The 14,848-nt window shown below is 41.5% G+C and overlaps 1 protein-coding gene across 1 annotated transcript; it reads left to right on the top strand.

Annotated features, from left to right (window-relative positions):
* The first annotated feature begins 7,700 nt into the window (after positions 1 to 7,700).
* On the top strand, positions 7,701 to 9,431 carry LOC147895691 (uncharacterized). The gene is made up of 2 exons (XM_087383111.1): positions 7,701 to 8,632; positions 8,827 to 9,431. The coding sequence occupies exons 1-2, from the start codon at positions 7,817 to 7,819 to the stop codon at positions 9,241 to 9,243; spliced, it is 1,233 nt and encodes a 410-aa protein (XP_087239237.1). The 5' UTR covers positions 7,701 to 7,816; the 3' UTR covers positions 9,244 to 9,431.
* The last annotated feature ends 5,417 nt before the right edge of the window (positions 9,432 to 14,848 follow it).

Consider the following 14,848-nt stretch of genomic DNA (forward strand, 5'->3'; position numbering starts at 1 on the left):
TCTCGCAATGGCACTAGATCCCAAATACCATTCAAGTCAAGCCAATCATGGCTTTAAAGGCTTTGAAAGGATCAAACACTTCAGTTTTTTGGCCATATTATGCCATATCTCTACGTCTACTATTCCCTACCCCTTTGCAAACAATACAACATCCACTTTCAAGGTGAACATCCTACCAATTTGGCATGCTCACTTTCAAGGTGAACATCCTACAATTTTGCATCCTCTTGCAATAACTCTATTGTTATTCTTCTAATCCTCAACAAACACACCTTCTTTGTTAAACTCACCTATAGATCTTGCTCTACCATTTGACCAACAAAAACCGAGTTCTTAGTAATACTTGGCACATGTAGTACATCAGCCAAATACTTTGTTTTTCCTAGTTTGCATGTTTAAAGGAATTTCGCCAATGTGCTCAATTGTATGGCAAGTATCATCTCCTCTCTCAATAAAGCCATGCCTCTCAGGTTGTTGTAAATCAGCAAACCACTCTCTATGATAGCTCATGTTGTTTGATTCACTTAGGTCTACATACTAGACATCAGCAACACTTTCCTTATGCAAATGGCATTCAACATATGTTGCATTACAAATAGAGTTCTCTCTCTTAAATTTTCCTCCTGATGATGCATAATTGCCCTATTGCAATCTGCGATTCTTTGCATCTTCGTGTTTCTTGCAATAAAACTTTTCAATGTGACCTGGTTTTCCATAATAATAGTAGCCACTTTAATTTCAAATTTATCTATTGTTCTGCCATCCACCTCGGCCTCTATTGCTCCCCCTGCCTCTATAGTTTCTTCTTCCTTGACCTCGAGACCTCTCATTAGAGTATTGTTGATTTTTGGAACTTTGTTGGTGTCTCTTACTACCATCTCTTCTTGTACCACGGCCTTGAACCAACTCTTCAGTAATCATGACAGATGTCAGTTCTTCAAAGTTGGGGATATTTTCTCCTACATAAACTGAAGTTGCAAATGACTTCCACTTCTCATCTTCATTTAAAACCATTCAAGGTTGAAGGCACTAAGTCATCATCATCTTGTTCTACTCTAATAGATCCCAAGGCATCGCCCAGCTCATGTATTCTCAACACATAGTCATTCACATATATTTTTTCTTTGATCTCATTCTTCAATTATATCTTCCTGGCCTTTGTATTGTTACTATATAACCTTTCCAATATGTCCCATGCATCTTGTGCTATTTCCAAGTTTATATGTGGCCAATCATGCCATCTGTTACATTTGCAAAAATCAAATACATACATTTCTTATCCTTTTCATTCTAGTCTTCCCAGGCCTTGAGTTGATATGCAAAAATATTCGCTTCGAGAAGTGCGTGTTGTTCTATATCTCAACTTACATAACCCCAAAGATCTTTGCCAGTCAAGTAGCTGCACATTCTAAACATCTTAGTCAACCTTTCAATGTCAAATTTCTCAATCATTTCTCAACTAAAAAATTTGGGCAGCAAGCACCAAGATAACAATGGAAAACAATCTCTTTGTTCACACAACAAATGCCTCTATATGTGCAAGAAATTGTTTTAAAAATTTGTAGCAATAAAAATCTGCCAAAAACTGAGCAAATCTAGAAAAACTAAGTTGAAATCATCACAAAGCGATCTGAGGCCTTTGCGGTGGTACAGACACCTCTCTTCACATTGTAGAGATTTGCATGTGTTCTTCTCAAATACTACTCATACAAATGCATATCTAACAAAAATAGTATATATGAGGAATAAAAAATTAATGGAGCTCAAAAAATGAATAAGGAGCTCAACTCATCACAGGCCCTTGGGACAGATATAAGAGTCCCTCCTCGTGTTATAGTGATTTTTCCAGCACTTCTTTCGAAGACTATAACTTTTTCTTCCAACCTCGGATTGAGGTGATGTAAAAACCAAAAAGTAGTTCTCAATCTCCTCTATGACTTTACTTCAATAAGCAGCCAAGATTCAGCATGTATCTTTAAATATTTTATCAAACTTCTTGCAATTATCTATAGATTGTATCTTCTTTCTACCTTTTGATATAGAGTGGGCTTCAACCTTAAAATGACAACAAGGAGCCTTGTCTAGCCTCGACAATGCAACCCAAATTTCTTGTAAGAGAATGTGACTACTTGTAACATAAAAATTCCTTTCGACACTGTGCACTGTTTACAAATTTGAGCTTTTAATACTCCAAAATGTATGTGGATCTGAGCTTTCAATATTCTGCACAGTGACTATGGATGGGATGCCGTCCTTCACAGTAGCGATGGATGTAATATCAATCTCCACAAAAATTGTGGACAAAATGTCAACCTCTTAACTAAGGAGGACACACAACATTCACTTGTGTTAGACATTTGGTCATGTAGGCTCTAATACCATGTGAAAAGATGCATGTGGAGCTCTAATACCAGTAAACAAAACAAGAAAATGACAATGATGTAGTGGAAGAGGGGGGGATTGAGCTCTACAATCACACAAGTATACACACAAGAGAGGTGGAGGCATACAGAGCTCTTCGGCCATAGTATGAATGCTCAGCAATGGCTAGATATGTGTTGCTACTAGTGGGTGAGAACACCTAGATATTGCCAAGGGATTTCCCCTCGCTAGTCTATTGCCATTGTTGTCCAATAACATGTATAATACAACAGCCCTAATCCCATCCTCATAGGAAAGGCCCCTAGATATAGGAGTGAGGTTCTAGGTAGCTAGCCAATCCTCCATGGTGGTTGTGCTACCTAAACTAACAAGGATGCAAACATGGACTCTAGGTCACCAACAAGATGGAGGATAGATGGGATGTCATGAGATCTAGCATGAATACTAGAGAGCTCCCTATCGAGGGACTTTGTGAGCTCTACAAGGGGTACTCCTCCATCCATGGAAAAGGAGAGGAACGCAAATAGGGTGGAAAAATGAGACAAGGGCTGGCAAATGAGGGGTGTAAGTATAGAGAATGGGGAGCAAGAGGGGATGAGAAAAAGAGAAGAGCGGGAGTAGCAGGGGAAGGGGAAGAGGAATGAGAAAAGGAGAGAAGAGAAAAAAGGAGGGAAGGGGAAGAGGATGGGATATGGGGGAGGAGGGGAAGGGGAGGGGGAGGGGGAAGAGGGTGAGAGAGGAGGGGAAGGGGGAGTAGAGTCAAACAAAAGATGGAGGAGGACAGAGGGGGTGGGGGTGGGGGTTTGACAAGTGGGAGGGTAAGGTAATAGGCTAGGAATGGGGCAAGAAACACTAATAGGAGAAGTGGTCACAATGTAGGCATTAAATGCTAGTGGTAGGAAAAGGAAAAGGGCTTCACATAAAAAAGTAGAGGCTTGGAAAGCCCCTCCCCCCAAAATTTAGGGAGAGTACTTCATATTTTTAATTGTATATGGGATTAAACAAACATACCTCCAACCATGTGGCAACTGTGGGATGATGGAAGATGGAACCATGCACCATGTATGATGGTAACACCTCTCCCATGCTCATGCACCTACATCATGACCATGCCATATCACCTCTAAACTTGCAAGAGGTATTTCGCATGTCCACATCATCCAAATTGGGCAAATTTTCCATGTACTCATGTCATGTGTATGCCATGGAGAAACCCTTCCTCGATCAGATATTACCGTGATAGTGTTTGCTCATGTCAGTTGTACGATACCTCAATCGAGTAAGAGCCACATCATGCTACCAAGTAGGATACCTCGAAGCGGCAAGATTAAGAGTAGTTAAAGGATTAATTATAGTTGTTAAGACTAGAAGAAATATGTTATAGTTGTTAATATGTTAGAATGACTGGTTGGGATTAATCGGCCTATATTAGTAAAGTCAGTATATTAGTTAGGATTAGTAATAGTTGTGTAGTATAATATTTGTATTCAAGATACCTCGATCTATGTTTGCACATTGTTCAAGCTCCGCATAGTATTAGTAGCATAGTTAGTAGGATATGCATGTAGTATTAGTAATTAGTAGGATTAGTCACATGAATAGTGGGATTAGTCATACTATTAACCATCACATACTTGTAGGATTAGGCTATTAGGAGCATACCTCGATCAAGCTAGTATTAGGCATTGCATGCTGCATAGTTTTACGCTATTAGTTGCACGTAGTGTTGAGTGCCACATAGTGCTAAGCTATCAGCCGCATATATTGTGATCTAGGTAGTATAAGTCGTACTTTGCTCAAATTTTAGTAAGATTAGTTGATTATTAGCTATCACCATGTATACTTCAATTGAGGTAAGAGTCACCACAAGGGATAGGCACAAGAGTATTAGCAGCCTACTAAAGACCTCAATCGCTGAAGTAAGAGCCACCACATTGATATGGCATCATCTGGATTTGCAATTGCTAGAATCCATGACATTTATTGTACTACACCATGGAACCCTCGATTTGGACCAGCTAGCACACGATGGGATGGCTGTGATAGATATGCGCATCTTAAATTTTGGATGAAATTGGGATTTGTCTTGAGATAAAGCCACGTAACTCTACAACCACCTCGTTGGATAGCCTTGACTTCACATAAAAGCCACCACATAGGATAGCCACGTGCCTCCTTCATGAGATGAAGCCATGTATGTCAAGGATCCCTTAATCGAGGTAACAATTGCCACTTAGGATAGCCGCATTTTGCCATATAGCTCGATAAGAGCTTAATAGCCACCATGTAAGTTAGCCACATAGCTTGATGCCCGTGCTTCTTCAGCCATGTGTAATACCTTGATGGAGGTGTGTGATTATGCTGTGTCATGTAGGATAGCTCTAGTTGGAGACGTGTAGACGCTATTGGTGCCATGTGGGATAGCTGGATCAAGGTAGTCGCCACATAGGATACTGCCAGATCTAGATGCATTGTGCCACATGGACTACCTTGATCGAGGTTTGGGACATTGAAAGTCTTGCCATGTGAGTACCTCCATGAACACATAGACTATCTAGGTAGGATTCACTCCACTACCTTGATCGAGGTTTTTGTTTCCATGTAGCATTGGTGAATTGCTTCGATCAAGGTATTGATAATTCGACTATGCCATGTCGGCTTTTATTTACCATGCCATGTAGGATTTCTAATACCTCAATTGAGGTATCCAAATGCATGTATTGTGCCACGTATTAGGATTCTCAACCTAGAGGAATCTCAAAGACAATTTTAAAGGGGACTAACCAACATGTATGTTTTTTGTAATATGTGGGTGGTGTATTGTAATTTGCCAGTCTTAGTGCTCAATTGATTGATTACAATGTGGATCTTGTAGAGGAATTCAAGTTAGCCATGACCCTTCTCATCAGTTTTGCTTCATGTGTGATGCGCCAAGAATTCTATGGATCCCCTGCTTACAATGCACATTCTACTTCACGAGGGTTCCGACATCTCTATTCAAATTAGAGGCCATCCACCATTTCAATGCAAGAGGAAATGAAAGGCTCCAAAAAGGCAAATAAATAATCATCATTTCCAAACATTGTATGCAAAAGCAATTGAGAATTCCCCACGTTATGAATGTGTTTGGTTGTCTAACATTCCAAACAAAACTAAAAGAGATACATCCATGGATAGATCATTTCTTGATCCAACATGGATTGGTAAATCAACACTTTAGGTTTTAAGGAGGAATCTGTTGCCTTTGCATAAACCAAATAAAAAAGGTCCCTACACTATGCACGAAAAACATCACTCTTCCTAAGAAACCACCTTTAACATCGACACTCAAAGCCCGACTCGTAACAATAAGGATACCATTTGCCCAAATTAGGGAGCTCACATATGATGGTCAATACAAGTTGCAAGGTCGCATTGTGAATGTTTTTGCAGAGGTCGATAGAGCACAAAGGGTATCTCGCGTTTCCTCACCGACGATGCAAACATCTTACTGACAATCAAAAGGAAACTAGAATACACACACAACTACATAAGTGGGCTTGTCCGACCTACATCGACGGTCCATGCGTTGAAAAAGTTACTCAAATCATCACTATAGAAAGAGAATAATGTAAAATTAAATAATATATTGATGGACCATGTTACGAACTTGTAGGAATGTCTAACTACAAGAGAATGATGACAACGAACAATACCAAGGCCCATTAAACAAAGACAATGATATTGAAACTGACACTCTTGTACATGATGGAATATACACTGCCCAACAACAAGTAGTAGACTTTGGGGACCAACCAATAATAGTTGCTCCTTCAGAGGGATTCTCACCACATTGCATCTTCAAGGATAAAATTTGTGAGGAGCTTGCATTCCCAACTATATTCTTTGGATACCCACATAATTATAACATATTGAAACGAGCTCCTTACCAAGACATTGTACGTTGGGAACTAACTAACAAGGATCATCGTATAGAGAACCTATTCTTCAAAATAATAAAAATCACGATTCATCTTCTAGATCACACACTCTAAAGGCAAGAGATATAAGACACAAAACTTGTAGCAAAACAATTAAAATTCCCAAAGATCCCAAGTCAACAAAACAAGGCTACATGATGAGCTTAACTTGAAGCTCGACATGCTTGTAGGGATTTGCTCTAGCAATCTTAACATATAGATGGGCTCGTTAGTGGTGCAGATGGACTCTTTTGACACTCAACAAGAGGTAGCATCGAAATTATTTGGATTGAGTTCTTGGATGCAAAAACTGGAACACAAACCAAAAATCAATATAACTTTTTGTATAGTGACACAACAACACGCACGTGAACACCCATCATATGAATAACTCGAGAATTCCAAAATGGGAAGAACTACCTCAACATTGTCAATCTCCTCACAATTTCCCATGCAGCTAGCGGGTGCGAACAATATGCCACACAGAATGTCTTTCCATGGACTATCTTGCATCAATTCATCTGACATAAAATCCATGGTCTTGTCTGCACAACACTCTCACGTGTAAGAGACCCCGAGAACCTATACCTCCTTTCTAAACGAGAGCCACGACACATTAAGGTAGAATAAATAGTATAATAGAAATGGAAAGACGAACACACTACACTTGGAAATCACTATAAGAAAACTTTGCAACGAGCAAGAGTCAAGGACTCATTTTACAATCGCTAAACACAAGAGCATTCACAACATACAAAGAGGACATACTCTCCAATGAAAGCATTCTAGAGCAACAATTCTTTGCATGCAAAAGACACATGAATACGACATGCATAAGCTGCAACTACTAGGATTCATTGCCATCAACGGAGACAAACACCTCGGCAAGGTACCACAAACGCGAACTCAAACTTCTTCATAAGAGTTCCTATTATGATGACAGGATTGAGTGCTTACTAACAATTTTTGGAACAGTACATAAAAAAACTATAGCTGTGGTTACCTTGTACAAGTCACCACAGTCGAAAGAAAAAAAAACTTCTTCAGGCACTTCGACATTCCATCCTAAAAACAAGCAAAGACACAGACATCTTCATTGTCAGAGACTTCAACATAGACTTTTAAAAAATAATAAAAACCATGTCAAGTCTTTCAAAGCTCACGAGTGAGCATCGACTCAAACAAATAATCGACATTCAGACAACAATCCACGGATCAACAATTGACCACATTTACCAAAGTAAAATACAAGTGAGACTTCGAAACATTCATTTCTAACGTCCTTGTCTCCAAGGCTTTGGCCTAGTAGGGCACTCGTTTGGTGTCCTAGAACACATTGACCTCCTTGAAAAATCTTCATAAGGTTAATACTTGACCAAAACGTGTGTTTAAGGCGCTTAACAGATTCCGCTATGCACTTAAAATAGGCTATGGCTATGGCGACGGAGGTTTGGCAGTGTTGAAGAGGAGGCACCATGGACGCGCTGAAGCTGGAGATCGAGCGCAAACGCAAGGCCCTCGCTGAAAATTTCTCAGGGCGCAAATTCGTCAGGCGCTCGGAAATCCAACAGAAGGAGTTGCAGCGGCTTCGCGAGGAAGAGCAACGAGAATTGCAGGAACGCGCTGCTAAGTCTCGGGTTTCTTCCTCCGCTCCCGGGCATGACGATTCTAGCAATTCCCTTCCTCTTTCCTCCCAGGTCGCATCCAAGTCAAGGAATCCCTCTACCCAGGAGGAGAAATTGGATGAATTAGTCTTGCCCCGGGCTGAGGTCATTCGTCGGCTTCGGTATCTTAAACAGCCTGTCACTTTATTTGGTGAGGACGATGACACTAGGTTGATGAGGTTGAAAGCTTTGCTTAAAGCTGGGGTTACGGATCCGGATAATGAATTGATGGAAGGGCAGAGAAACGATTTCCTTAGAGATTTGACGGATCTAAAGAAGAGAGAAAAGACCGGACACGTAGAACGGAGGAAAGACAAGAACAAAGAAAAAGGTGGGGCTGAGGACGGTGATGATGGATTAAATGGAGTGGAAGACCAAAGTGGCGATGGCGGTTCCTCTGGGATGGAAAATGACAAGGATACCAAGAGGATGAAGACTAATTTTGAGGAGCTCTGTGAGGAGGATAAAATCTTGGTGTTTTTCAAAAGGCTCTTGTTGGAATGGAAGCAGGAGCTTGAAGACAGACCAGATGCAGAAAAGAGAACCGGCAGAGGCAAGTCGAGCGTTGCCACGTTCAAGCAGTGTGCACGCTATCTAAACCCGCTTTTCAAGATGTGCCGCAAGAGGGTATGTGCCATTTGCCGTTTGCGGAGTCCAAGGAAACTTATCGAGTGATAGCATTAGTCACGCTTGTTGTGTCTCCTTTGCTGGTCTATACATCTCCTAGGAGTGCATGTCATGATTTGTGACCAGTATAGCTAAAGCCAAGGCCATCTGAAGTCCCTCACCAGATTCTGAAAACACCTGTTCTGTCTGTGCAGGCTCTTCCAGACGATATCCGACAAGCTTTGATCATTGTTGTGAACTGTTGTATCAAAAGGGACTACTTAACTGCGATGGACCAATACATCAAAATGGCTATTGGCAATGCACCATGGCCCATTGGCGTGACTATGGTTGGTATTCATGAACGTTCAGCGCGGGAGAAAATTTACACCAACAGTGTGGCTCATATCATGAACGATGAAACTACCAGGAAATATTTGCAATCTGTGAAGCGGCTGATGACATTATGCCAGAGGCGTTATCCTTCTGTCCCTTCAAAGTCTGTAGAATTTAATAGTCTTGCTAACGGTAGTGACCTGCAGTCGTTGTTGGCAGAGGAAACAATAAAGGATGGAAACCATGTTGCAGAAGAAAGGCTTCGATTGATGGCTGCTGACCATGGATCACCTTAAACCTGGACCCTGGTGTAATACTTGACATTACAGCAGAGCTAAAAGCCGATACCAGGAAGAACAGAACACTGTAAAGTTCAATGGGTTCATGAGTGGTTTATCCATTTGGAAGTGCTATGTGCAAAGGGAAACCTTATGTACAATTGTTTTGTTTTTTTTGTTTCCCATTGAAATATTGTATTGCTTTTTACATGGGAGTTATTTTTCAAAGCTTGTTCTCAGTACTGTAATTTGCAATCCTTGGTATGAATGCTTTGGACCCTGTAAGAGACGTGGAACTGGTTACCGAAGAAACTTATTGGTGCACGTAAGGGTGCGTTGGGTTGTAAGTGGACTTTTCCTATCCCTCATGTTCTTTTGAATGTAAGTTTCATTCCAAGAGAGCGCATATTGTAGGTTTGAAGTGTCGCTGAGAGCCCCCTCTCTCACGGCTGTAAAGCTGTGCATGGCAGCTCCCTCTCACACCTGATTTTCCAGAGCTCAGAAGAACAAGTTGCTCTTAGCAGATTTCTTGAATGTCTCCTCCGTCCTCACAACAGTATGAAAACTCAGAAGTAGGAAGAGCCAAGAAATGGAGCAGGCTATTTATTTTCCTCAATACAACAATGTTGGTAGTAGCAGAATAGAGTAAATAATGCAAAGAATAATAGAAGCTAGGAGACTATCAATTTGGAGAATATGCTGTGGTTCCCATGTGCAGAGGCTCTCGGTCTTCTTTTGAGACTTTTTTGGCCTCTACCATTCTTTTTGTCTTCTACTAGCATTCCTTGATGTGATGACCACAACGCACATACGACTTGGTTTATGGTTTATGGTCAATTGTTGTATTCCAAGCATAGTGACCGAAAAACATGTTTCGTCAGGTCGAAATGCGGTGAAACATTTCTACGAAATGTGCATAACATGGCACTTCTAGATGAAATGTTATTTAAAATTAATTTTTTTCGGGGGGCATTTTTGTAAATTTAAGATGGTTTTTCTGTTTGGGGTGGGCGCTGGTTTTATGTTTTGTGTATGTGTGTGTGTGTGTGTGTGCACTGTGTATGTACAGTCTATATATATGCACTACTTTTGGTATGTGTATGGGTTTTGGATTTTTTAATCATGTGTATGTGTGTGTATTGTGCACTATAGTCTGTGTGTATGTGCATTGTGTACTATAGTGTATGTATGTGCACGAATTTTTGTATGTGCATCTTTGTTTTTTTAATCATGTGTATGTGTGTACGCTGTGCACTATAATTTGTGTGTGTGTGCGTGTGACTGTGTGAACGTGGCGTATATGTGATGAGAGAGAGAGAGATTATCAAAGTCTTTGAAGGACCGAAGGGTCTACGAGACTGAAAAAAACAGACAATGACAGAGCCTCTAAGCGGCATTTGCACCTAACACAAGTACAACATAAACATAAAACACTAGTACAAAGTGTGTGAGCCCATGGAGAGGACGAGAGCTATGGTGTGGTGTCACTATTGCGCCCTTTTGTCTGCTTGCGGAGGAGTCAAGTTCACGAGAGGATGTATGGGGCTGCGGCGGCATAAAACCCATGATATCGCATTGGCAATAGTTGATATTAGTGGTCCGCTTTGGTCTCTAGCTATGGCCATGCGCTGGACAATTGCCATTGTCACACACATCGGTTGTGTCTATTGTTTGGTGAAACATGAAGGGAAGATTTGTGAGCCTGATTTGTGCATTGACACCCTGTCCGTGCTATCTGACTGGAAAAACTCAGTGACCACGGTCTGTTTGGAATCTTGCTGAGCACACCAATCTCCACTATGTGCCTTGAGCAGCTAGTATCCGTGTTGTATGGCCTCATGAGAAAGTCGCCAAATGTCCTGATCTAGGTGAGGCATCGTCCCTGAAGAAATAGTGGTGACGACCTTAGATCTCATAGTACATAGGGCATCTGAACTCAAAATGCTTCTTTGACTAATCTCTTGTAGATCACATACAGTGCAAATAAGGCCCTCTCTAGATATGTCCTCAGCCCGTATTGTGAGGAAACATGGAACTGCCCGATCAAAATCCTCAAAGAGTGGGAAGGTGGATCCGTGGTTGATTGATGAAGCCCTCCTTTGAGGTGAGTGGCCTTTGTAGAAGTTGAGCTTTGCAGGAAGCTAGAGGCTAACGAGGCTCTAAATGTGTGGTGTATGATCCTCATAGATAACCTGATTAACCTCGTGGAATGGTTATTGAGGGGACGCCAAAGCTGTACTGCAAGGTTGACAATCTGACCATACGGAGTCCCAGGCTCTCAAGCCAAGGCGTACAAACACCTTTGATCACCCTCAGTTGATAATGTCATGGATGAGGATAAAGCTGTTCATGGTAACCTGTCGGCGGGAGGTCGAGCAGCCGGTATGTGATCACTTGGAATGTTGTGTTAAGCAGCAATGGGTTGGAGAGGAGAGTAAGACCACATCGTCCACATAAAGGAGAATCTAGATCAAGGAGCCGGCTTGAGAGCAGCCAGATATCTTGATGGAGATCTCAAGCTCGTTGATGTACAGGCCAAACAGAGTTGGTAGTAGTGGACAACCCTGTTTGACCCTGTAGTGCTTTTGATCCCCTCTGTCCATGTTGTAGCTTTTTGAACCCTGCTTGAGATCCTCGCATAAAGTGCCATGACTGCCTAAATGCTCTCCTGAGTTTCTAATATCCTGTAAGTGTCTGATAAGGTGAGTTCTTGAGACACTGTCAGGAAATCCACAAAGCAGCAATAAACCCTTCGTCTTTGTGCGCTAGCCTCCTCAATGACACCTCCGAGTGTGAGGATGTGATAGAAAGTTGCATGATCAGTTCGGAAGCTTGCCTGTCCACCATCAGCTTTGAGTCCTTGGAGCTTTGCAAATTGGCCGAGCACTGATGCATAGATTTTGGACATGACATGCCCAATCATAATGGTCCTGTAGTTTTCGCGGCTAGTGATGCTATTAAAGGTCCATGTTGGGGAAAACCAGTGCAAGCTGCTTCGTTTAAGAGCTTTGCGAAGATCGGGACCATATCACTTTGTTCACATGCAATGCATTTAGTACGTAGTTACACACACGCGCGCGCACACGCACACATAAAGGACATATACATATACATATATAAAGGAGGCAGAAAACCCCTCACAATCAAGCTGGATTTAAATGACTCTGTAGGAGTTATTCCTACTGTTAAATTTTTTACTTCTTCTTGAAGCATTCAAGAAAAAGAGTCTCCTATCCTCATTCAAACCTATGATTTACTACACTTTATACAAAGATCAAGCTGGAATATTTGAAGTTTAGAATCAAAAAGCTAATGGCTGAAGTTTTTAAGTTGAGATTTAACAAAGATAGATGCAAAGTGCTAAAATTTGAGAAAACAGCTTTATGTTTTCACTTTTTGATAAAGATCAGGACATTAATTCTTTCTATCTTAAATGGTACGTCGCCCTATCAGCTAGATTTAGATACTCGTTTGGGAGAGACTAAAATGAAATCGTTTAGACTTCACAAGCAATTAATGAAGAGATTTTGGACTACTTTTTGATTAGCTTTCTCCTTTAGTGCTAGCCTTCGTCATGGCTGAGTCTGCCCTTCACCTCTGGAGTGCCGATAGAAACTCAGTACGAAGACTTTGTATAAATGGATGCTCAAGTATGTGTGGGTGTGTGGATTTGTAACTCTTGGGCGCTGATGACGTCAGTATGTCATAGTAGCTAAGTCCCTGCTATGCGTGATGGAGTTTTCAATCTTATGAGTGACTATCGTGAGATTGAAACTGCACTATGTTGTGTTTCTAGAGGATGAGTTTGGGAATGTTCCTGGATTCATCTAGGTATATTGATTCTAAAAAGAAAAGATACACAAAGGTCGGTAAGTGTTGAAGAGCAAGCATGCCCATCTCAGTAAGGCCATGGAGGAGAAGGTAAAGACACAGTTGGATGATTTTCTCAGAGAAGGCATTCATCGGGCCATAAATTCTCCATATGCAGATCTGATCCTTTTTGTCAGGAGGGAGAACAACATAGCGAGAATCTATGTGAATTACTGCACATTCAACAAGCTTGCAGTCAAGGTAGGTCTTCTCTGCCTAACTATGTCTTAGAACAGCTCAAAGCCTCCTGTTGTGTGTGGCTAGCTGACGCTTTTGCGATAGAATTGACGTAGACCAGATAAATCTTCCCACCTCATTATAACTCCCAATTCAGCTCAATGGAAAAAATTAGGGGATTTGGAGAAACATCATGAAGCCATGAAATAAACTTAGACTCGATCCCTAGAATGGTGAGATCCAGGCCCTGCTTGAGACTCGTAGTTGGGAATAACCTCAAATTGGTGCCATCACTGAGCTCCCAGCATGATAAGTACTTCTTGTGTCAGTGCAATATGAGAGTCCTGCTGTCAACCACCCAAAGATCTTCTAGATGATTGATTTTGCCTTTGTATTGCTCTCAATACTTTGTGCGAGGAATGCTCCATTCAAGGCTTACCCAGGCCCTCTTTGTTGTATTGGCAGAGACAATGTCTTTTGAACTATGCTAGGATCAGCACCTCCTGACACTGATCGGGGGGGGGGCCTGGAACATTGTGAGAAATAATTGAATTTGCCACGTTTACTGACCCTCAACGTACTCTATGATGATAAAATTCATTTTGGCTGGGGTTGAGGCCGTGACTGGACCAGCAACTATGGTCATCTCCTTTTGGAGCTTCTTGTATGAGGACAATATGGCCTTGCATGGGAAAATATAACAACATTTTCTTTGTTGTACTTGGCATACGTCTCTACATCCTGGAGTCCATTGTAGCCATTGATGTCACTCATTGTCCAAATCTTCTTGCTGGATTGCTGCGTGTTTTCTATCCCTGGCTTTTTTCCATTTGTGCAGCTACTGTCTTTGACAAACGTGGAAATCCTGGTACTTCCTGCCGAGGGCAGCCTTGGGTCCTTCACCCTTGTGCTCGAGCGAGCTTGTGTGTGCTTTTGGCTGGATACTGTTTGAATTCCCGACTGACCTGTTGTGGTGAACCTTTGTGACTCTGTCGCATTGATCATTCTGTAATTGTATGGCCACTTACGTGAACCGGTTGAACCCTTGGGACAGCTATAAGAATTGCTTTTCCAAAAGTCTAAATATTGTGGTGGAAGAACTGTGTCCAAATGTCCTTCAAGAACTCTACTTAGAAGTATTCAAGTATCTCCCTTACCACTTGTGCCACCAAGTGATAGCTAAAAGGTGCATGGGTTCAAGACTTCGCATTTTGTTTTGTGCTCACCACAGAAGTACCTTGCAAACTGATCAAGCCATGCAAATAAGAACTGAAGGATCATTTTTTCCCATCATATCTCTGAAATTTGAGTCTTGTGAAATGAGGACGTAGCAAGTTGTCGAGATACCGGTGTGAAGTCATGCTTATATAGCTCTCTATTATTGAATCATGCTATGGTCTGGTGATGTAGCTGTATGCAGGCTGCTTACAGCCTTGGCAATTTCTGCATGCATGCCTCACCACTCAAGGCATATAGATGCACAAGAACCCCTCCCCTTATCTCAGTGGTCACTCATTATCTTTTTGCTCGTCTACCTAGGACACTTAGCACATTCAAAACTCTATGCTACTAATTA

The sequence above is a fragment of the Dipteris shenzhenensis genome, chromosome 12, assembly GCF_047967505.1.
Source record: "Dipteris shenzhenensis isolate YYH24624 ecotype China chromosome 12, Dip_SZ_1.0, whole genome shotgun sequence".
Classification (NCBI taxonomy): Eukaryota; Viridiplantae; Streptophyta; class Polypodiopsida; order Gleicheniales; family Dipteridaceae; genus Dipteris; species Dipteris shenzhenensis.